At 42.7% G+C, this 22,815-nt stretch overlaps 2 protein-coding genes across 2 annotated transcripts; one reads left to right on the top strand and one right to left on the bottom strand.

Moving 5' to 3' along the window:
• Positions 1 to 17,644, top strand: mfsd2b (MFSD2 lysolipid transporter B, sphingolipid). Its single transcript, XM_018696221.2, has 15 exons — positions 1 to 156; positions 734 to 1,093; positions 5,363 to 5,488; positions 5,620 to 5,744; positions 9,267 to 9,390; positions 11,176 to 11,254; positions 11,401 to 11,582; positions 12,920 to 13,010; positions 13,619 to 13,740; positions 14,268 to 14,351; positions 14,713 to 14,796; positions 15,013 to 15,122; positions 16,277 to 16,420; positions 16,667 to 16,843; positions 17,271 to 17,644. The coding sequence occupies exons 2-15, from the start codon at positions 752 to 754 to the stop codon at positions 17,317 to 17,319; spliced, it is 1,839 nt and encodes a 612-aa protein (XP_018551737.1). The 5' UTR covers positions 1 to 156; positions 734 to 751; the 3' UTR covers positions 17,320 to 17,644.
• A 223-nt stretch (positions 17,645 to 17,867) lies between these two features.
• On the bottom strand, positions 17,868 to 22,728 carry wdcp (WD repeat and coiled coil containing). The gene is made up of 4 exons (XM_018696217.2): positions 22,545 to 22,728; positions 19,882 to 21,811; positions 19,380 to 19,500; positions 17,868 to 18,664 (listed from the first exon to the last, which is right to left on the bottom strand). The coding sequence occupies exons 1-4, from the start codon at positions 22,562 to 22,564 to the stop codon at positions 18,471 to 18,473; spliced, it is 2,265 nt and encodes a 754-aa protein (XP_018551733.1). The 5' UTR covers positions 22,565 to 22,728; the 3' UTR covers positions 17,868 to 18,470.
• Positions 22,729 to 22,815: the final 87 nt, after the last annotated feature.

Genomic DNA, 22,815 nt, shown 5'->3' on the forward strand with positions numbered 1-22,815 from the left:
GAGCGGAGACGCGCAGACCATCTCCATCCTCCGCAGTCTCCTTCTCATCCTGCTCGTCTGACTGACTGACTGACTGGCAGATCATCCCACTGGTCAAACTAACAAACTGAGAAACTGACTGACTGACAGCATCGGCTGCTTTTCCATCAACACGAGGTAAGATGACATTTGTGTTTCCTTCTAGTTTTATTGTATTTTTTTTACATGCTTCTTATCAGGTGTGCAGAGTGGTGGTTGATGGATGCACTTACAGTAATAGTAAGATGAGGGGCAGACAACACACTCCTGCACGGGACATCGTCGTATTCTGCTCTTTCTTAGTCATAACCAGCTGTGTAGGCACCACGAATACAGCAGAGGATGGTAACCTGAATGACTTTTAGGAGGCTATACATGTGAAACGGTCGCTTAAGGTACAATATGTGCGTGTGTGTGTGAGTGAGTGTGTGTGAACGATTTCTTGTTGCATTCTCCTGCATCTGTATTAATTTATGCTCATGTGCATTGTCCCACTTAGGGGTGTTTTCCAAAGAACAAATCTTTGTCTGTGCTCATACATGTATGTGCCTGCATTCTTGTGATTGTATGTTGCAGCACATGCTTTTTATTGAGTGCATGTGTGTGCAGCCTATATGAGTGTTTTTTTTTTTTTTTTTTTTGAATATGTGTGTGTGTGTGTGTGTGTGTGGCACCGCCTGTCTGACTTTGCCCTTCCCTCCTGGCCTCATTCCAGAGCAACAACAGCATGTGAATGGCGGCAGAAAGCGGCAGAGTTGTCACAGAGGAGCAGGAGGAGCTCCCAGCCTCAAAAACCGTCACTCATGGGCAGCACACACACACCCGGAGTCAGAGCCACATCCAGTTTCAGCCTCTGACCTACACCACCCAGTGGCAGGCTCCTCGCACCGTTGCTCACACGAGGAGTCACAGTCACACTCACTTCAGCACTCCCTCACACACACAGCCTCATAAGTACGGCTGTCGTCTCACACACAGTCTCTCAGCCATGGCCAAGGGAGAGAAGGTAGTGCAGAGCTCTGTAGGGAGACTCATCAAACCCACTGAACCGCTGTTCCCCAAAACTCCTCAGCAGGTAAGATCACCGGTTTTATATTTGCTTCTTTTGTATTGTTCTACAGGTTGCCATCATCCAGTACTATTTTAACTCCCGTGGCCGTAACCTTTGTTTGGACACCGGCTGTGTAGTAAGACACTGAGCTGAAAATTTCAATCTCATCTGGTGTGTTTGCGGCTTAGTCTGGCTGTGAGTGACTTCACATGATTGGATGGAGAGGGGGGAAAATAAGATGGAAAGTGTGATCTCTTTAGTCGCTTATCTGTTTGTGATTAATCAGCTGCATTGTTTTCCTGTGAACTGTAATCCCCCACAGATTGTAGAATCAATGCCTGGAAGTTGATTGTTTTCATTTGAGAAAGGTTCTTTCCATTGACGGGATGACTCTCTTCATGATTGCTTTCTTTTGTCTGATCCTGGTGATATCAGTGGAATTTGGTTATGGAAAGAGCTGTAATCACGGCTGTAACAGGAAGCAGGACAGTGGATAAGCTGTAGATAGGGATGGCTTACTCAGGTTTTTGCACATACCGGTTGACTGAGTTGGCCTTGGCACTGTTTGTTTTGTCTTAACGTTCTCTATCTTGACTGTATGAAAGCTACATGGATAATGCCACTGGTGTGTGATAAGTCTGAAAAGTAGCCACGCTTCTTGTGTGTGAGAATGTGTTTGAATCTGTGTATGAGCTCAGGCACAAGAAGCAGTGTTCTCAGACTGATGCTGCTCCTGTGAGCTGTGAAGCTGTGAAATCAAGGCAAATGACAGACAGAGAAGCGTGCCTTTACATGGGGCCATTGTCCCTTTAGGAAGGTAGATACCACTTTATGCAGACAGTGTTTCAAGTGCTGCTGTAATGCAATACCATACCAATTACTCATTCATTTTCTGTTTTGTTACAATGGCTCAGGGTGCCCATGAAACAGCATTGCATCACACCATCTAACCAGTTCTGCAACTGTCCCATCTCTGCCAAACCTAGTAGGCAAAGTTTTTTTTTGTTTTATTTTGACTCTATGGAGTCGGGGTTTGACACCTGAGATTTTATTTTGACTGTGAAGTTGGTTTCGCTGGAGACTGTGGAACTGTACTGACAGGTTAAATTAGCTTAAGTTGAATGATTTGTTTGGCCTATGAGGTGTTATAATGTAAAACTTAACTGAGTTAGGTTCACTGAGCTTTAGAAGACAAGTTCAATAAGACTAAGATATTACATTTAGTACATAACTGTTTGTTTCCCTGACAATTTTTTTGCTTAGTTTTGCTTTGTCAACTGTGCGAAAAAAAAAGAAAAAAATTAAGTTGAAATATTGTCTAAGCTTAGCTGAGGTGGAAAAGTTGATTTATTGGGGAAAATAACAAATTATGACAAAGATGGCAGACAAAATCATCAGATTTGTGTTTAACTGTAACGTCCCTCAAAATAACACATGGAATAGACTTAAATGCCACATTTCTATCACATTTTTCACAGGCCTGACTGTAATCAAATGGAGAATTAGCAGCACCATCTGCTTATCTCATGAATGAAAGCATATTCATTTACATTTTTTTAAAACTGATTTTCTAGAATTTAACCTAAAACTCCCATTCAATTTATATGTAATTTTCTCAGTGTTAAGAGTCAATGTTGCACTGTTGTCATTAACATATATTTGAGATTCTAAAGAGTTGTAACCCCAAACAATGAGTAAATGACTGGCTTATAAATTCTGTACACCACTTCACCTCAGATTTTTGGACTGATTCCCTGGGAGTTTAGTCCGTGTCACCAGGCTGCTGTAAACATTTTAATGGCTTGCTGCCATCACTATCACATAATCAACCTTTCCTTTCATACTCATAATCCATAATCTGAGTTGACGGGACGAAGCCACTGGTGTCGACTACTGTGACCAGAATCCCCGTTGTGACCTCGATACCCAGAATTGTCAGAAAATCCTTCACCGAATCAACATTTAAACTGCTTTATGGATCCATTTGACCAGCTTAGCTTTAGCATGCAAACATATATGCATTTTATTTGGCGAACATAGCTTTAGCCTGGCTCAGGAGGTTGTTTATTTTTTTCTTCTATCCTTTCTTTCCAGTAGAATTATCCTCAATCCTGATTTAAATTACTTGCAGTGCAGTTCAGGCATTTTAAATTGTTTCCCTCTCAACAGTTAAGGATTCATTAACTTTAGAGATTAGTCTTATCTGTCCTTGTCCCTTGCACGTTGACAGTCTGAACTTTGCAGATGCTCCCTTTTCTTTGAACCAGTGCTTCTATATAAGTAGGCTATGTGTGTGCTGGGATGTGTATATGAGGTTTTGTTTGTGCATCCAGACAACAGTAGACGGGATATCCTGTTTATCCTCTTTGATGATAAGAACTCAGTAATGAAAGATTGAGAGTAAGAGTTTGGAGGGAAAGAATAAGTGTTTAGAGTGAAAGAGAGAGAGAGAGCAGTGCTGGGTGCACAGAGTATTTTTGCACATCATCAGTTAAACAGCATTCTCCAGACACCAAAGCCTTTGATTTTTCTCTCCAATTAGGGGTAATTGCAGTGAGAGTGGAAGAAGAGAGAGTTTTGAAGTCGGAACCGCCGCGCAGCCTTTACTTACCTCTGACCCGCTTGTCTTGCGATTGAATAATTATACACCTCCCTCCTGGTAATTGTCGTTCTCGAACCCCTCCATGTTTTGATGGGGCGAAAAAAGGAGGAAGAGAAAACGTGAGCCGGATAATAACAGTGTGTCGGCTGAGGCTGTGGTTACTTTGGTGATTTCCTTCTTTCATAAAGCTCTGAGGGGAGTAGCTGCGGGGCCAAGCCTGGGCCAGTACATGTGGAGTGACACTGTTTTGTGTGTGTGTGTGTGTGTGTGTCTGACACCAAAGGTTGTACAGAAGCAGGAACAGGCAAAAGGTTGATATGTGTGCTCAGCCTCAGAGACAGTCGTAAATATTGGGCTCCCCAGACTGCGGTGTCTTCTCTTATTCATGTGTGACGATGAAAGCTCACCCTTCTTGGTACACGCACACATGCACGTACACACAAACACACACACACACACACACACACAAAGTCAATGTGCCTGATGGTTTTAGCAGAGCATGGTGAGAGGGAAATGGAGCCGTGGGTGAGTCGGTGGGTTTCTCAGGCTCCTCCTTGTGCCTTAGTGTCTGCACAGATAGACCACAATGCAAACAGCCGGGGGTCTCCTTCTGATCCTCTATTTTACACACACACACACACACACACACACACACACACACACACACACACTCACACATCAACACACACAGCTTTTAGTTGAGAGACAATTTCAGGTTTTTTTAAGGAGTGGAATTCATGTGAAAACAGATGTATCACCGTGTGCACATCTTCCACATACATCATAGCAAAGACAGTGTGACGTGGTAACACCGCAGCAACTACAGTTCTTTTCTTTGCATTCCACTGAATCACTGAACCCACATGTAGATGAAGAAAGAATGTTATTTTTGGAGCACCTGAAATAGAATTAGTAAGGATTCAGATTATGAATGACTACAGGATTCACTATTTGTGAGTCATAAGTTTGTTCTCATTTTAAAGCGGCACACCTTAGTTCACATTGGCGTGTCTAGGAAGAGGGTTTCACCTTAAGTGCGAGCAGGAATTCGCTCAGTCACTGCTGAAACAGTAAAAGTATGAAACATTTCCATGGAACGAAACTGAGATGAAAAAAGAAAGTTAGTTGGTTGGATTTTAGCGGCTTTTAGTTTAAAGTACGATATTCAGTTCCACAGAGTCTTGTGATCTATTATCATGCATGTTTTTTGTTGTCAGTTGTGTAACAGAAACTTGCAGTCTATCACATTCAGAATGAATCATCCATGCTTATTGGCAAGCAAAATGACACATTTTTTATTTATACTCCCTTCCCTTTCCAGGCATAAGTGGGATGACAATTAAAAGAATGATCTAAATATGTTCTTTTACATTATGTCTGTTGATCTTTGGCTTTGAATGTATGGTTACTCCATGGACAATGCAAACAATTTGTATCCATAAATGTGTAACAGTTTTGGAGGTAATAACCTTAGTGTTAGTTTATACTCCAACAGTAAGCTGTTAATAGTCTGTGCTTTGTGTCAGCAATCATTTTTCAGTGGTTGGCATCTTTTATTTCGCACATTTCCTGTTCCCACCTGGAATAAGAGTCTTCATAAGAATGCTTGCAGTGCAGAAAACTTAATGTGTTCATTAACACCACCATTATCTTATTAAGTTGTCCCCCCCCCTGTCAACACTCTTTCACAGACCGACTTGAGCCAGAAGTTGCCATTATGCAGTAAGTTGTGTTTCGCCATTGGCGGTGCACCCAAGGAGGTGGCTGCCAGCGCCACAGCCTTCTTCCTGCAAATCTACCTGCTCGATGTTGCCCAGGTAATGTGTTTAGGGACAAAGACAAGGTGTGAGATAATGTGTGTGTGGCTCCCATGTATGAATAAATGGATATTGTAGTTTTGTGCCCGCAAGTGTTTTTAACTCCAATCTGTCCCTGTTCTGCTCTGCAGATCACTGCCTTCCAGGCCTCCATGGTGCTGTTCATTGGTAAAGCCTGGGGCGCAGTTACCGACCCGATCGTTGGTTTCTTCATTACAAAGAGCAGATGGACAAAGATTGGCAGACTCATGCCCTGGTGAGATCATTGCTCACACTATGAAGGAAACACCTGTATGTCTTCATCATTGCTATTTCTCATGCCCCAGACGTGTATTTCTGTCATTGTTTCTTACTAACTCCTTTACTTGTTGTTCCTGTATTTCTACATTTAGATTTTTTGTTGGCTTAAAAGTAGGGTTAAGCAGCACTGGCAAAATCACATTTAAAACATCTGAGTGAACATGAATAATGACGTAAAGAAAGACAGTATTATAAAGACAGGGAAGAACTGCTAATGCTCTCAGGTTATCAACACAAAAGCAAATAAGAACTGAACCTGTAGCTACAAACTGAAATGAATTCACAGAATTGTATTGTTTAACCTTAATACAGCCTGTGAGACTAGAAGAGAGTGAGACTCAAGCTAAGCTTTGCTAAGCTTTACTCCCAAGTTATCTGAGGGCCCACTGAAAATGGAATGTATGTTTGCTTATTCCTTTATTTATTTAAGCTAATGACCTCGGGGGCAAAATTATTCTCCTCGCCTTACTGAACACATGCTTAGGTGCTGCTGTTGACATATGAAGCTTGCATAAAGGATTGTAATTTGTCGACAGATTATGAAACATGTTTTGGTTTGCTCCCACTCTCTCAGACATAATTATGGCCGCCATGTGACGCTAACGTTTGTGTGAAGTCTCAACAAAAACAAGCCATGCGTCCCAGTTTCAAACGGTTTTGAATTTATTCTCAGGTCTGCGCCTCTCACCTGAGGATTGCGTTGCATAAACAGCCATTGTTTGTTAATTACACTGTTCTGACGCTCCCTCTGATGAGCTATACATACTGTATCCTTAGAGGGCGTGGGGCTGTGTTTCGCCTTTTGCTGCCAGACAATAATTCTGTAGCCAAGGAATGTTCATCGGCATTCTTTCATAAGAATCTTCTGCTGCTTGGTGACATTTTATTACATTTATGTAACACCTCATTTAACTTTTGGCCATTATCCAGCTTTTTCTTTGTTTGAAAGATTTCTCCCAGTGCCTCGTGGCCTTTAAGAGCAGCTTTATGACTCTATAATTGTGGATTATATGAAGCTGTTACCACCATTTTCAAAGATGATTTTATAATCGGCTGTGAGTGGGCAGTATATGTCTTTTGAGCACACTAGCGTGACACTTACTGTAATTACACAGCCAGTATCTAATGCCTACTGCATTATAAACCATAGATTACACACAAGCTGACAGTGCTGGAGGGGGACCAAGTCCACCAGCCAGCTGCGCTCAGTAGCAGACAGATGCTGATGGCTGTTAAATCAGCTCTGATTACCCCCGGGAAAGCTGTAGGTGTGTGTGTGTGTGTGTGTGTATTCTTGCTCGAGTGTGTCCACGTGAACACTTTGCGCAGTGTATGTGGGTATTTTAAATGTGTGTGCATCAGAGTTTGTGATGAGAGTGCACGCCACTCCCTTAGTCTTTACTCCCTTTGGAAAGTCCCCTCTGCCCATCCAGCAGGAAGTGCTTTTCCCCGTCTGTCTGTCACATCCACAGCGAGACACAAAGTGATTTGTATCTTTGCCCTGGGTTCTTTAGGATGAAGTCATTTGGCCCAACATCTCCCCTTGGGTGTTGCAATGTTTATTATTTTGTGATTGTGGTGATGTGCCATCCCAGCAGCAAGTAGAACCTTGAGAAAACAGTTCCTCTCATATAAGCCTGTCTAATGAAAGACAACATGACTTTGAGGGTATGTCAGTTATGGAAGAAGAACTCCTGTAGTTAAGTACCAATACAACAATGAAAACCCTGCATTTAAACTGCTATAAAGAATCAGTAAAAGTAGGTTTGGAACCACTGGTACACTCTTTCTACAATAGATTGCATTTTATGAGTTTATCCTGTTTTTTAAAGTGTAAAATCTTAAAAGGGGAAGTGCACTGATTTTACATATCACAAGCTTCTTTATAGGCGTGTATGTTTAAAAAAAGTCTCCAGAGAAAGTTGCATTATGGGTAATGAGGGTGCCAGGTTTTGACAAGGAAGAACAACGTGTGGAATATAAAAGGTTATATCTCTGGTTTTATTGCATTGATTGTGGCTCATCCTCATTTAATTTGGGAAGTAGCAACCAAAGCTGTCAAATTGATTGTGACAGAGTAAAAAGTACAATATTTTCCTCTGAATTGTGGAGTAGAGGTAGCATAAACTTGAACTACTAAACCCAAAATTAAGCAAGAAAGCAAACTCTCACCTACCAGACCTCCTCTAAAGCCCCTCTGTTCCACTGCACATCATCTAATTAACATGCTGTAAGTGTCCCCAACAAGTCAGTGAGGAGAAAATTTAAGTGCCAGCCTCCTATCAGCACGCTCTAGCTTAATTAAGACTGTGCAAATGAGTGGGGCAGGTGTGAATGTGCGTTCATGATGTGTGAGAAAGTATGTGAGTGCTTTTTGCGCATGTGCCTTTGTTGCCTCTCCCCGAACACAGTCATCTTGCAGGAACATTCTAACTGTCCCATTCACCCTGACCCCCCGGGGCCCTTTCATTTGCTCCCATGACCAAGCGGTCAATACTGCAGCACCAGCGTTGTCAGCCGCCTTTGTTTAAGCAAACAATCAGGAGGAGAGTGAGGTGGGCAGCCCGGACGATGCTAGAAATGACCGTAACTGGCCTCTCTCTACCTCTTTCTCCCACTTTCTCTCTTTATAGTTCACAGTGTAGAGAAGGTCAGAGGTCAGAGCAGCTGTGGGTTTTGTCACAGTCACCTAAATTCCATCAGTGCCTTTTTTTTCTACCTGTAGATGTGCTGGTATTGCAGCTGCTCCAGGCTCTCTGCCACATGACAAACAAATTCCATTTGCCCTTTAAGGGAAAAGGAAGAAGAGGCTGGATGATATATTGGTGTTTGCAGATGTGTCATACCATTGATCATCCATAATCTGCCCTTTTTCTTTGCATTTTCAAACACACAGCTGTTCACTTTAACCATAATGACACATACCACTTGTTTACTTATGAATTATACATGGCCCACATACTGTATCGCTCCAAGTTCTGAGAAAAACACAACACAGCAGAATTGCTTCATGCTGCGTTTGCTTGAGCGTGTACTGCATATTTATGTATTCGTGTGTATGTGTGTGTGTGTGTGTGTGGGTGGGTTTGGAATATTGTGGTATTTCCCTGCTTGCCTGTCCCTCCCAGGACAGATTCCTATCATACTTACAACAACATAATCATTGAGTAGTCAGCTTAGTCCCACTGTAATCTGCCAGTAATATGGCCTGATTTTAACACTGCTTTGAAAATTATATAACACAACCACTGTCATCCCATTCGGACAGCTTAAAATGGTGACGGCAGCTGCTTTTAGATAGCTCAGAACCATAAATGTAATTTGGATAATTGTCATTTTTACATAAGTTTTTCATGATAAGAAAAACATGAGTGAAACTGTAACGTTTTGTTCCTTTTTCACCAGTTTACACAAGATTCTGTGTTTGATTTAAGTGTTTACCCACGAGTCTCACCTGACACACCTTTATGTTCTGTAGGATGGTGGGCTGCACTCCGTTCCTGGTGGTCTCCTACTTCTACCTCTGGTTCGTTCCTCCTTTCATCAGCGGCAGGTTCATCTGGTACCTCGGTTTCTACTGCCTCTACCAAACGCTCATCACTGTAAGTGCGCATGCTCTTTCAGAATCCTTGTGTATTTGATGTTTAAGAAATCCACATTGGTGTGTGATGCTTCAGGTAACTCAGCAGGACTTCACATAGAGTACAAGAAGGATGTTGAGCGGGAAACAATAGATAAAAGCTCTGATTGTTGCAGCTCATAGTCTACAGATGACACATTACATAACATATAGATAAAATGCAGCACAACGCTACGAATAACAATGTTGAGAGTGAGGATGATTACAGTCATCTCATGCCAGCATCAGACAGCTCCTGGTGGGATTTACACTTTGATTTGTGAGACAAGCAGCAGATTAGAGCCCAGAGCTTGTAGATACCTCACCTCAAATGGGAAGTGTAGTTATTTAGGTTGCTTTTTGTTATTATGGTCCAGACCATTCATCTCTCTCCCTCTTTCTGCTCAGCTCTGCTCTGCTCTGGGGTAAACCCATAGAACATGTGCTACAGAGCGTGTAGACCGCTGCGGCCACACTGCGGCGAGCTGTAATGGCATGTCATTCTAACTACTTGATAAGTATATGGTCAGTTCTGCCAGGAACCTCTTGCTGGGTAAATGCTGGTTACCACTTTTAGCCTCCCTTCATTGTCTCTGAATATGTGTTTGTGTGAAGTTTTGCTGGGAAAGGCCAGCTCTTACCATTCAGAGGGTCACAGTCTGTAAACAGAGGTTAGAGTGCAATATATCATCTGTTTATGCAGTCAGCTAATAATGGGTTTCCATCAAATGAATCACTTCTCACCTCCATCTGTACTGGACAGGTATGCACGCTCAATTCTATAAACGCTTGCATCCAGTAAAGGCCCCATAAATGACATGCTGTATAGAAGCAGTGGCTGAAAAAAATCGTTTCACGGCCGCGTTTATTTTCGTCGAGGCTATGCATGCTCGTTTGGCCACAGTGCTGACTGAGCCCTTGTGTAAATTACAAAGTGAGGCAGGACTTGGTTTGCTCGCCTATTCTCTGGGAGAGGTGGTGAGGAAGGAGAAAACAGATCTGAGGTTCACCAGCATGGAAACTGCAGAGATTGCTTTTGATATATATACAGTGTGCTGTATATTTTGCATCTGCATTTTCACAGGAACATGTAGATAAAAGGAATCTAAAGATATCTGGGGTGTTCCCATCTGATTGTGAGTCAAATGTTAAATGCTAACGAGGCTTGAGAGTCCATGCACGGCCATGCTCGTGTGAGGCTGTATTTTGGCCCAGCGGTACTATGGGCCAAATACTAACATGCTCACACTGACAGTGATAACATACTGATATTTAGCTTAACATGTCTGCCATGTTCACCAACTTAGTATAGCATGATAGCATGCTAACATTTGTTAATTGTTAGTATTCAACCATAAACACTGGACACAGAAATTTTGACTTGATGGTGTTGAGAGATCACAATTCATCCTGTAGCTAACATAAATATGTGTACTAAATTCTGTAGCAATCCATTCAAAAACTGTGTAGACATTTCACTCTAAACCACAAACTGGCACTGAAGGAGTTGCAAGTGGATCCCCTCAACGTTATTAGGATTCATCCTCTGGGGACCACAAATTTCAGTTTCAAGGCAACCCAGGTTGTTATTTCAACCTGGCCCAAAGTGGTGGTGCTAACATGATTAAACAAACAAACAAACAAACAAAAAAACTCAATATCATTATCTTTTTCCCAACTCATCTGACTCCTGTGGCTGTTTGACTACTGCTGTGCCAGACTTTCTGTTTTACCTAAACCATGACCGTGTCTTTCTGCTCCACTTTAGTGCTTCCATGTGCCTTACTCAGCCCTCACCATGTTCCTGAGTACAGACCAGAAGGAAAGAGACTCAGCCACTGCTTACCGTAAGGTCTTTTGATATGAATAAAAAACCTGTTATTAGGCTTCATGCCTGCAATGCTGAATTAATCTTTGCCATTTTGAATTTTCCACCTGTTCAGGTTACAATTGTGTGATTTACTGTGACTGATGATTGGTCATGTGATGACAGGAATGACAATGGAGGTGCTGGGCACACTTGTGGGAGCTGCCATCCAGGGCCAGATCGTGGCCAGCGCCCACACTCTGAAGCACTGCCCGACTCACAACATGTCCGCCGGTTACCTTGGCAACAGCAGTGGGGCAGAGATCGTCAAGAGCCTGGTGCGCTCCCAGGACTACCTGTCACACTCTGTAAGTGTCACAGCGCCAAACCAGGAGCCCAGGTGTGCTCAAAGTAGGCCACAGAGTCGGTTTGAAAATAACTTGGACTGTCATCAGTGTTTTCGCTTAACTTGGGAGCTGCGGTGTGTGCTCAAGGCGGTTTACTTTTGCTAAATATCCGGGGTCAAAAAAAATAACGGCGAATGAAAAGGAGGATTGTTTGAAATTGAGTCCATATTCCACAATGTCTACAGGTTCTGACATCCAAAATGGCTTCATGTTTTAACCCATGTAACCCGTGGGATTGAAAGGAGACGCCACTGTTTGATATCTGAACCCCACATCCTGAGCCAGCTCCCCTCTCATGACCACAAAGGGGGTTCCTCCCTCACATCAGGCTCCAAACTGTGGGCCCCATTGCATTGGGGTCTCTACAGTCTGTAAGTCATTAGGCCTATTTATATCTCACCCAGAACATTTGAAGGCACCCCAGATTCACTATGTTGGGAATATTAGTCTTTTACTCCAATGTGACTGTAAGTTACCTTAAACTTGTAAGGGAAAGAACCATGATAGGCCACATTCACATCCATATTTCAGTTTGCAGAGCTGTGAATAAACACGACTGCTGCTACTGTGAATCTATCATGTGATTTTTTTTGTTGAAGATGAAACAAGCCAGAGTCCAAACTGTCCTGTGTAGGATTTTGGTCGCGCCGCAGCTATTTGAGCTTCAAATGGCTTCTTTTCCAATGGATTTTGGTTGAACCCTATCGGGGCAACCCACTCACCAAGCCAAACCCTCTGCAGCCACCCGCTAAATTCCTCCGCGGTCGCTGGTGAGGTTGGCACACCGTCTGAGTCTACCCTCGGAAACAGGGAGTGTTTGATGTGCATAAATAATAATGAACCGCTGGGCTGAGCCACATGGAAAAATAGCAAACAAACACAAGTTGTTTAAGGCAGAGCAGTTCCTGTCAGGGTACGGCATGAAACGGTTAAGGCTATATTTTGGGATACAGATGTACTTGAGGTTTCCTCCTGTTTATACTTGTATTTGTACGGTGTGTGTGACGTGCATGTGAGTTTGCACTTTAAACACACATAAAATCACAGCCAATAAATCATATTCAGAGGAGTGTTAAAATAGGGAAAAAACCGCCAGTTAGAATAAAAACTGACACCTACTGCGGTAATTTGTCTCCAAAACTGATGTATAGTGAGTTGAAATGAAGGCCTTAAATTTTTTAGGCATTTGAGAACATTATGAATTAAAGATTGAGGAAAGGCTCAGAATAGATTGTGCTGCTGCTGTAAGAAGAGATGAACTGATGTAGGCTACATGTTTGTTCTCTCTCTCTCTGCAGAAGGAGGTGTACATGATAGCTGCTGGTGTTATTGGAGGAGTGTTTCTTATCTGCACACTGGTGATGTTCCTGGGAGTCAAAGAGAGAGATGGTGAGACTTTTTATGTGTGTGTGAACCAAAGTGCTGACGGAAAATGAATCATCTACAACTCTGATAATTCACCAATCATTTAAGTATTTTATTAGGCAGAAAATTACAAACAACAACTGGTCCCAGCCTTTCAAATGTGATGATTTGCTGCTATTTCCTTGTAAATAGCATTGTACACTGAAAAACAAAACAAGAAATTTGAAGCTGTTAACTTAGACTCTGGGAACATTTGACATACATTTTTGTTTTGCTATTTTTCAGTATTTTATAGACTAATGATTAAGTGAGAAAATAATCCACACATAAATTCATGATCTAATGTTACAGTTTGGGAACACAGTTTGCATTTAATTTAACGTAGCTCCCTTGCATCCCTTGTACTTGTCCTACACATATAGAGTGTTATTGAAATACCTTTTTGGAAACCTGCCATTCTCTGATCTTTATTACACTATAAATGACAGCTCTCAGTGGGACAAACAGAATCCACTGCAATGCAGGGGCAGTTCCAGGATCGCCAGCGAGCAACTCCATTGCCTCTCTCTCTTACTGCATGTTATTTGATACGCTGCACGTTCATATTCTCATTCCACATGTAACTGTTTCAGATCCTTATGCCCCGAGGACAGAGAAGCAGATCCCGTTCCATAAAGGCTTCATCCTGGTGATGAGGCATGGGCCATACCTCACTCTAACCGCCGCGTTCCTCTTCATCACTGTCGCCATTCAGGTAAAAGCACATTTATTTAGGCGGCACTTCTCAGACATGACACTCAACGTTACAGTAAATGGAGCCAGTCCTGGGTCCTGACAATGCAGGAGGAATTGCTGGCGCTCAATGTTGATTTGATCAATGTGGAAGAGCACTTACTGAAAGCTCATGGTTTAAAGCGTGTTTTAAGTCTCAGGACTCTTGAGAGTGATACCAGCCCTACATATTCTCTCTGTTTGTCTGTCACTGGTAGGCAGATACTCTTAAGTGTGACACCACAGGTTTAGACTCTTTAAATTATTGCAGACTTTCCAACTTTTGCATCGAATCTATTTCTGTATATTTTTGCCCCTCTTATCTCAGAGGAGGTGTCAGTTGTCATCCATGTGAGCCTCAGAGTGGGAATAAATCACTGCAACACACCGTCAGCAGCTTCTCCAGTCACTTTGTTTGGCACTCAGCGCAGCAAGCCGAGCGCCCAGCGACAGTGCTGAGTAGACAAGACTAGACTGAATATCTGAATGTTTGATCTCTGATTTCTGCAGCTGGTACAGAGCAACTTTGTCCTCTTCTGCACTTACGCTGCCGACCTGAGGGATCACTTCCAGAATATTGTGCTGACCATCCTGGTGAGTGCAGCTTTTAGCAATGATTCACTTCACAAGCACCTAAAGATCTGTAACACAGATATACTGATATGATTAAATACATAACTCGACCTGTGTTTGAACTCAAGCAGCTTTTTGGATTAATCAGTAATTTGTATGTGATGTGATTATGTGATTTCATTTCAAACACACAACCAAAAAAAAAAAATGCTCCAATCACATTTGCACACAATTAAAATGATGCTTGTTGCTGTCATCATATAAACTTTGAGTCACATTCCCCATTACTATTCTTGTTTTATTTCAGACATACTTACTAGACTGAATCATATTCAAAACACTTCTCCTGATCTATGTGTCACACATAATCTTGTTTACCCAGGTTTCTGCAGTGATAAGCATCCCACTGTGGCAATGGTTTCTGCAGAGGTTTGGGAAAAAGACGGCAGCTTTTTGTGGTATCACAGTGAGTATCCTGTTTTTATTTTGGTTTGTGAGAGTAGCTTTTTTGTGCCATCTTGTGGACAAACTTGGAAATTCTGAATCCTTGTTTAAATCACAGAAACACCTAAAATGAAATCTCTCATTTTGCTGGAGACATTAAAGTCTTGCCACACTCAAAACCTCTAGAAAACAGTTTTTTTGGTTTGCATTTTAACTTCTTACTCCTCCGTCTATTCAGTGGATCATGCCTTTCACTTTGATGCTGGTGTTCATCCCGAACGTGGTGGTGGCCTACGTCGTGGCTGTCTCCTCTGGACTCAGTGTGGCTGCCTCGCTCCTGCTGCCGTGGTAAGACCCAATACAGAGAATAGTAAATCCTACTGCACTCAAGTGGATCAACATTCAGCCAAATCACTTATGATTATGGTTTAAATATTTGAGCTAAGTTGGTGGCCTCTGACACAGCCTCCGATGTGGAAACATCTGTTACGAGATCAGATGGATCAAGAGTTTCTTCTTTTTCCCTGGGTGTTCTAGTTTTCTATTGCAGTAAAAAAAAAAAAACAAAGACTCTATATTGCCTGCTGGTACTTCAATGTAAGTTAGAGTCTGTCTGTCAGCCTTGTAATGGACATTTTGGGTGGCTCCCTGCCATCTGCCCACTGTGAGTTTTGGGAATCCCCTGGGTGACTACAAAGGATGTTACAGTTCATGTCATTTCCATTTATAGCCTTAAAATATGTAAAATCCACACAAAGTCTCTGACATTGTTTATGTAAATTCACTCCTGCTATACATTTGTCTCTGCTGTGGCTCTGCTGCTCATGTTAGCCCCCTTTGATTTGATGCAAAATGCCATTATTCAAACCACAATGGGGCACCAACATGCTGTTAGTGGTAACCTGGTGCCCAGAGGCCCCCCGTCCATTCATTCAGGTCATGTCACGGTCATGGAAGTGATGTCATTTTTAAGAATTAGAGGTGCTGCACACTGTTAATCTTCTATACCATCACAGAGCTGATACAGTGTAAATACAAAGGTAAAAGAGTCTTCTTCTCTGCATCTGTTTTCCAGTCGTTTCTATGGCTCCTCACTCATCACTTGCCCCCTCCCTAAAACCCCAAATTACAGGGACCTCCCACAGGGGCATGTTTATTTTGGAAGGGGACGATTGTTTATTCAGTCTGTGGGCTGAGACCAGTGGTATCGCCCGCTGCTCTTCGTCTAATCGTGTTATTAGCTCTGTAATTTTAGCCCACCAGTTTATCAGAGCGCTATAAGCAGGCCTCACATCATCAGCGGCTAGCATCTTGACTGGTTGTGTAAGATGATTAAAGTAAGCATATGAGGGAGGTCTTTGGCACACATCAGCTTAAAATTTGACCATCTCTTTAGAGTCATGTTGAGTATACACACAAACACATGCTCACAAAATCCTTTAAAAAACACACACAAACAAATTCCATGGATTGATTCAACTCTGTGTGTGTGTGTAATCCAGGTCTATGCTGCCAGATGTAGTGGATGACTTCAGACTGGCCAACCCCTACTCTAAAGGCCATGAAGCCATTTTCTACTCATTCTACGTCTTCTTCACCAAGTTTGCTGCTGGCATCTCCCTGGGAGTGTCCACCCTCTGCCTGGAGTAAGTCTGTATTTCTATCACACATGCGCCATTAATTTGCGCGCCGCATGATGCCCTATATCTGCACTTAGTGTGTCATGATACCTTGCAAAAATGCATTAAGCCCAGACCTGATGCATAATTCATTGTGCAAAGGGTGTCGAGTTAGCTCATTTGCAGTGTTACAGCGTCAGGCTGGATGTCGATTTCCTGTAACCTGTGTTTAAATGGGATTCTCTGCATGTTTGTGTGTGTGTGTGTGTGTAGGTTTGCAGGGTATGACACCGGCGCCTGCAAGCAGCCTGCTCCTGTAGTGTACACCCTGAAGTTGCTGATTGGTGCCGCTCCAGTGGCCTTCATTGTTACAGGGTTAATGATCCTGGTCCTCTATCCCATCAGTGAAGACGTACGGCTCAGGAATAAACTCTGCCTGGAGGAGCTACGGTGAGCAGAAATCATAGATTTACACCTGAGAAAAAAACACAAACTGTTCAACCTTTAAAGGAGCACTCCACAGATTTTACACATTTAGGTCAGCATACTCTGTGTAATCGCCATGAATAGCACTACTCAGCTTGTGAAAACAGTTGTATGTCTTCTGAGGTCTGGAGGGAGATTGATGATATTATCAGAGTTATTTTTTACACGCTTAATGCTGCTACATGAAAAAGATGTAAACAAATAAAGATATGAAATGTTAATTGCGAGAATTTCTACTTAAAAGCTAACATTTTTATGGGAAATGTTGCAAATACTTAGAATACGTAGAATATTTGTCAAGTATAATAAATTTAAGTAACATAAATGTAATAAGTTATTTTCCACCAGTGCCATTAATGCGTCATGTTACTGATGTTCATGTCTCCCACAGGAAACAAAGCATCAGCTCCAGGACCATGGAAGATTTGAATAATGTGTGACTTGGATCTTGAATGAAGTGAATTTTAAAAAAGCCACGTATTCCAGTACCACAGCTGGAAGTTTGTTCTTTAGTGTATATTACACTGATAAATAGTTAAATTGTTTTACTGTAAACATTCTTTGTTTCATTTTCACATGTACTGTATAGTCATCTTGGATATATAAATATATAAGAAGATTACCTAATTTATATAAATGAATGTATATTATTATTATTTGCTGTGCTTAGCTCTACAACACTGTTATTTATTTACGATATATAATTACAAAGGATTGACATATGGAATGAATAAATGTTGTAGAGGTTGGTTGCTAGACCACCAATATGTGTGTGTGTGTGTGTGTGTTTTTTTTTTTTTTTTGCTAAAGAGGTGGTAGCAAAGTAAATAATACACAAATAATGTACAATAATGATACAAAGGAGTGCACACTAGTTATGCAAATTTAGCCATGAAAGTAAAGTTTTTGTTGACTATTGCCCCCTCTAGTGGTCACTTGAGTTACTGAGTTTGATAACATTACAAATAAAGGAGACACAGGCTTCAACTGCATTCTCATGAACATATTTTATGTGCATTACACCTTAGAGAGGGTTGGTAAATTCAGTTGTAACATTTGAGTGGGACTATTCAGCATAGGAGTGCTAATCCATTTTTTTTTTTGCAGTTCTCCAGTAACAACAAAAACAAAACATTTACATCATACATTAGTCTATGTCGGCTCTTGTGTCAGGACATCTGGCCACCTGGTATCTGGACAGTCAGATTAAAACAGAAAACATCTCTAAAACATACTCAGAGCTGTCAGTGGAGTGCCATACCAGTACAGTAGGTGTCCTGCTTCAGTGAAGGACTTAGACTGCAACAACTGCACTGCATTTTGTCAAAACAAAAAAGAAAAATGCGGTACAGTGCTCAAACTTCAGGTAAACTCTCATTTCAAAGCAGCAACATGTCAACACAACAGCCCTTTTCAAATCTCTACTGTTTTCACATACAAAAATAAATTTTATTCATAACTCTGGTTGCAAAGAAGGTTTTGCATGTTCATGCTACCTTTGCTCTGTCTGCACTGTGTACTTCAGTCTGAGATTTAAATAATAGGAACATGACTGTGCAAGTCCATAAATTGATGAGTGTGATAAGAGGAACTATGTTGAGGCCTCTGTGGTTGTGTTGGGGTTTTGGCCGGGGGCTGGGCTTGATGGGCAAGAGTTCTCTGGACTCCCAGGAGTCCGCAGGGTAGTTTTCCGCTTCCCGTTCCGCACAGTGAGCTCCTCTTTGGGTTTGAATGTCAGAGGCACAAAGCCGTCTACATCTGCCACAAGCACAATCCACAACGGACCTGGAAAAAGAACAAGAGACTGTTGGCTCAGAAGGGTTTTCCATACATCTGAGTTCTGTTTCCTTAACACAAAAAAAAAAGGTTTATCATAGCAGTAACTTGCTGCTGTGTCAGCCTTCACTACAACAGCAACAAAACACTAGGCACATTAATTGGAGGTAAGCTGCTTTTGTTTAAAACCTTGTAATCTGACCTAGGCTTTTAATCACTTCCAATTATAGCTTATGCATGTTAACACAAGAACAATGCTAGAACGCACTGTCCGAGATTGAACAATTAAATTAGGTTCTTTATCAATTAAAATGCATTCTAACTTGAAGGTTTAAGAAAAATCTCAAAAGAGAAAGAGCAGAGTTTGACTAAGACAATCTATTTGACTTCCAGATGACCTCAGTAGGGAAGCCCATCAAACAAGCTTGCTGAAAATACCCAGGGGGGAGACCTTCCTAAGAGACCTGCAAGGAGTTTCCTTGAAATGGTTTTAACTTATTAACCCTGTACACTCTCTGTCACCTCACACTTAATCTTACAGGCAATGTAGCATTGAGGGTTTTGGGAGGATTTTAAGTTTTAAGACGCCAACTTAGATACTGCTTCATAGTAAAGAGAAAGCTAGGGTTTAAATGCATCAGTGACAAAGTCTTGAAAGTGTGTTTGTCATTTAAAAAAAAGCTAAAAAGTAGATTGAGTTTTTTTGCAAACAGGCTGTACATACCATACATCATCTCCACTGTAGTTAGGTTGAAGAGGTCTTGGAGGGCACGCAGGCAGAGCTTCCCATCACACAGCAGCACTGGCCTCCGCTCATCAATGAACACATTTTCTGATAACTGCTTCTGCATGTGCACGAGGTAAAGAAAAGAGGTGAAAGGTCGCTGTCAGGGATAAATCAATCAAAGCAAGCTGGATGCTATTACAATCAGTACATCAATACCTTAATCTGATGCATGCTAATTAAACACTATACTCGGATTTGTGTGTTCATACCGCATTAACTGCTTCCAGGTATTTCAGTTGTCTTATCCTCGGAATGAAAATTGTAACTGATTAAGCTGTTTAAACCCCTCATGCAAAAGCTGCTCATGACAGAGACTGCAGCAAGAAAGTGAATCATCTCCTCCTTGCTATCTTAAGGTTACTTTCCCACACAGTGTGATACAAACAGTGTAGCACAGTCAATCTAAAATAGGCTATAAATGCAGTGAATAAAACTGTACCTGACATGTGACATTGACATAGGGGGGCTCAGAAGCATTGGGGTAGACACTCAGGGACTTCTTGCCATTCTGGCTATAATCTCTGATTTCTGTCAGGCACTGCTGCACGTCTGCAAAGCGAGTAAAAAGCCTCTCCATGTTGTGGACGAGCTGCTCCAGCGCGCGCTCCCTTGAAGGTCCCGGCGCCTTTTCGGGCATAGGCAGTGTTGGCTCGGTGTGAAGCTTGTCCGACAGCTCAAAGCGGGGAGAGCTGGCCCGGCTGGAGTCTCTGCTGGCCTGGCCGGCCACCGCCAAGCTGCTCATGCGGTTAACGTGGTCCATGTCGAAGTTCTCCACCGTGATGGAGGAGGCACTGGAGGGGGCTCTGTCTGATGCTCGGTCAGAGAAGTCCACAGAGCTGGTGACAGGGCTGGGCTCGCCGCTCCTCACCTCCTCCACCAGCCTCCGTCTGTTCCCTGGTGAACGAATTACTCCCCCTCCAGGCAACACCAAGTCCTTTATCCCTTGGCGCTCCCTGTCATCCTTAGATAGGTGCTCAGAGTGCCTCCTAATCCCTGCGCAGAAATTAGAAGTGGATTCATGGTTGTAAGCAGAGGGGGGTGGTGTGATAGGAGTCTCTGCATTGTACATCAACTCTTTGGCTATTAGACGAAGAATATATTTATCTGTGTTAGAAGATGGGAGGAATGCAGGATCGTTGGACTTCTGCCTGCCCACCATCAGCAGCAGCATCTTGTCATTGAGGAAGCAGACTCCTTTAGGCCTCTCGTTTGTCTGCAGAGAGATCTGCTGGATGTTCGGCATTGCAGAGGCTGTGATGCAGTACACAAGCACCATGTTGCAGGTGTTGGAGGCCACTGCGACTGTGGAACCACGTGGGTCAAAAGCAACAATGTCTGGAACCAGAATCCCCGGGATGCTGACTTTGCGAGTGGTAGTGACCTTGCGCTCATATGTGACCAGGATGAGGTGTGAGGAGTCCTGTCCAGAGCCCGTCAAAGTGTCTCTGCGACGCAGGTGGATAAGGGGGCTGGGGTCAGAGCGACGATGCCTCGCCAGGAGGTGGGTGAGGTCCAGAGGTCCTGAGCTGGGGATGTAGGACCTGTCTGAATCAAAGGATCTCCTCCTTGAGTCCAGAAGGCTGTCATCGTCTGATACAACCACGTGCGAGCCTTGGCCTTGCAGGGACACCGTCTCTGATGGCATGTCAAAGGCTATGCCCGCATTTAAGCCACAGATTTTGTCCAGAGGTAGCTCTGTGGCAACAGCTACTTGTGCCTCCCCTGTGGCCTCGATGGCACAGATGTAGCCTCCCACATCAAATATGGGGCAGAAGGAGCAGGCCACCAGACTCTTCTGGATGTCATTCCAGATGTAAGAGTGTAGAGCACTGCCTATAGCTACCACCAGGCGTGTACCGTCCTTAGTCCAGCACGCACAGTGGATGAGTCCACTACCTTTGATGTCTGCTTTGATCCTCCTGTTGTCCACCCTGACAGAAAACAGCACAGAAGTGTCCCTCTTGGTCAGCACAGCCAGAATATCCAATTTAGGATGCCACACGCAGCCTTGAGAGAGCAAGGGGAAAGGCTCACTCATCTCACACGTCTGAGTGCACAGCAGCTTGTTCTGCTCAAGGGTGCTGAGCTGGAGTTGCCACACGGTAACATGTTTCTTGTGCTGAACAGCCAACAAGGCAGGGGAGTCAGAGCAGCACAGCGGGCCCCAGAAGAGCCCAAAGACATGCTCAAACTGCCCAATAACATTAGTGTCCCCAAACTTCACCTCACCATTGATGAAGTACAGAGATGTCAGGCAGACCTGCTTGCCGTCCGTCCATGCTATCCCATGCACAGGGTGAATGGCTTGGTGTAGAGTGTTGAGACCTGTCCTAAGCAGCTTTGCCTTACCAAGATCCATCCTGAAGAGGCTTGTTCAAGGAGAAAAGGAGAAAAATGTGACTCAGAAAGTTAACATTGATGACAGAGACTTGTATCTGATCTGAATGGGTCCTGCACAAGCGTAGCTATTGCTACCTATGCAGATTAAGAATAGCAAAAGCCTCTCCCAGGTCTCCTCCCAAGTACATGCCTTAATCCCCTCTGCCTGAGCTGAGGCAGTTGTGACGAACACTTATAGCTGCTTATGCCCGAATGACCTTAACAACACACAGGTCCTGTTAGGACCTCAGGGCATTAACAAAACTATGTGTTGAGCAGATGAGTCTCATTAAAGCATTCACTCTTATATACCTGGTGAAACTGACATGATCACTAAGGAGAAGTAAGCTCGTCCTCCTATCAAAATGCGTTTTTTTTTTTTCAAATGTGAGACATCGATAAGATATGACAAAGAAATCAATTTAAAATGAGATGTGCGAGTTAACGATAATTCTAATACTATAACATCTTAAGTTGAATACGTAAATCAGAATATGACAAATGTATGGAGGGGTTATAGAAAATAACAGAATACAACCTTACTGAGACGAAGTTATGGTGCGTATGGGGTTAACATGAGGATAAACTTAAAAACTCAGCCCCTATTGTGAGACATAGTTTTCTATTTCATACTCAGTGAAAATCACAGGTTTAAATACATTTACCTACATGTAGAGAGCAAACTAATGAGCATAAGTCCACACATTTTTAAACTACACGTACCTTAAAACAACTTTAAGCATCTCATTTGGAATCCGTGTGAATCACTAAAAGTGAGTTTCCTCATCTCTCATTTCACGTTTTGCCGGCTAAAAATGTGTCTCCAACGTTCATTTTTAATTGACTCGGAAGCAAAACTAACCGACGGTATTGGTGCATTGTGGGATATGTAGTTTAAATATTATTGAACTATTGAACTGTTTTTACCCTTTTACCCGCACGAGGTCACTAAGTGTGTGTTAATATCAAATGCTGGGTAATTCAAGAGAACTAA

This window comes from Lates calcarifer, linkage group LG7_1 (genome assembly GCF_001640805.2).
Source record: "Lates calcarifer isolate ASB-BC8 linkage group LG7_1, TLL_Latcal_v3, whole genome shotgun sequence".
NCBI classification, from domain to species: domain Eukaryota; kingdom Metazoa; phylum Chordata; class Actinopteri; family Centropomidae; genus Lates; species Lates calcarifer.

What these genes read in the sequence shown, in the direction of transcription:
- mfsd2b (XM_018696221.2), top strand. Translation starts at nt 752, where the DNA reads ATGGCGGCAGAAAGCGGCAGAGTTGTCACAGAGGAGCAGGAGGAGCTC. An exon ending in ATTGGCAGACTCATGCCCTG is followed by an intron (nt 5,745 to 9,266) that starts GTGAGATCATTG and finishes TATGTTCTGTAG; the next exon opens with GATGGTGGGCTGCACTCCGT. An exon ending in AGGACTACCTGTCACACTCT is followed by an intron (nt 11,583 to 12,919) that starts GTAAGTGTCACA and finishes CTCTCTCTGCAG; the next exon opens with AAGGAGGTGTACATGATAGC.
- wdcp (XM_018696217.2), bottom strand. Translation starts at nt 22,564, where the DNA reads ATGCTTAAAGTTGTTTTAAG. An exon ending in ATGTCAATGTCACATGTCAG is followed by an intron (nt 19,501 to 19,881) that starts GTACAGTTTTAT and finishes GTGCACATGCAG; the next exon opens with AAGCAGTTATCAGAAAATGT. An exon ending in TACAGTGGAGATGATGTATG is followed by an intron (nt 18,665 to 19,379) that starts GTATGTACAGCC and finishes TTCTTTTTCCAG; the next exon opens with GTCCGTTGTGGATTGTGCTT.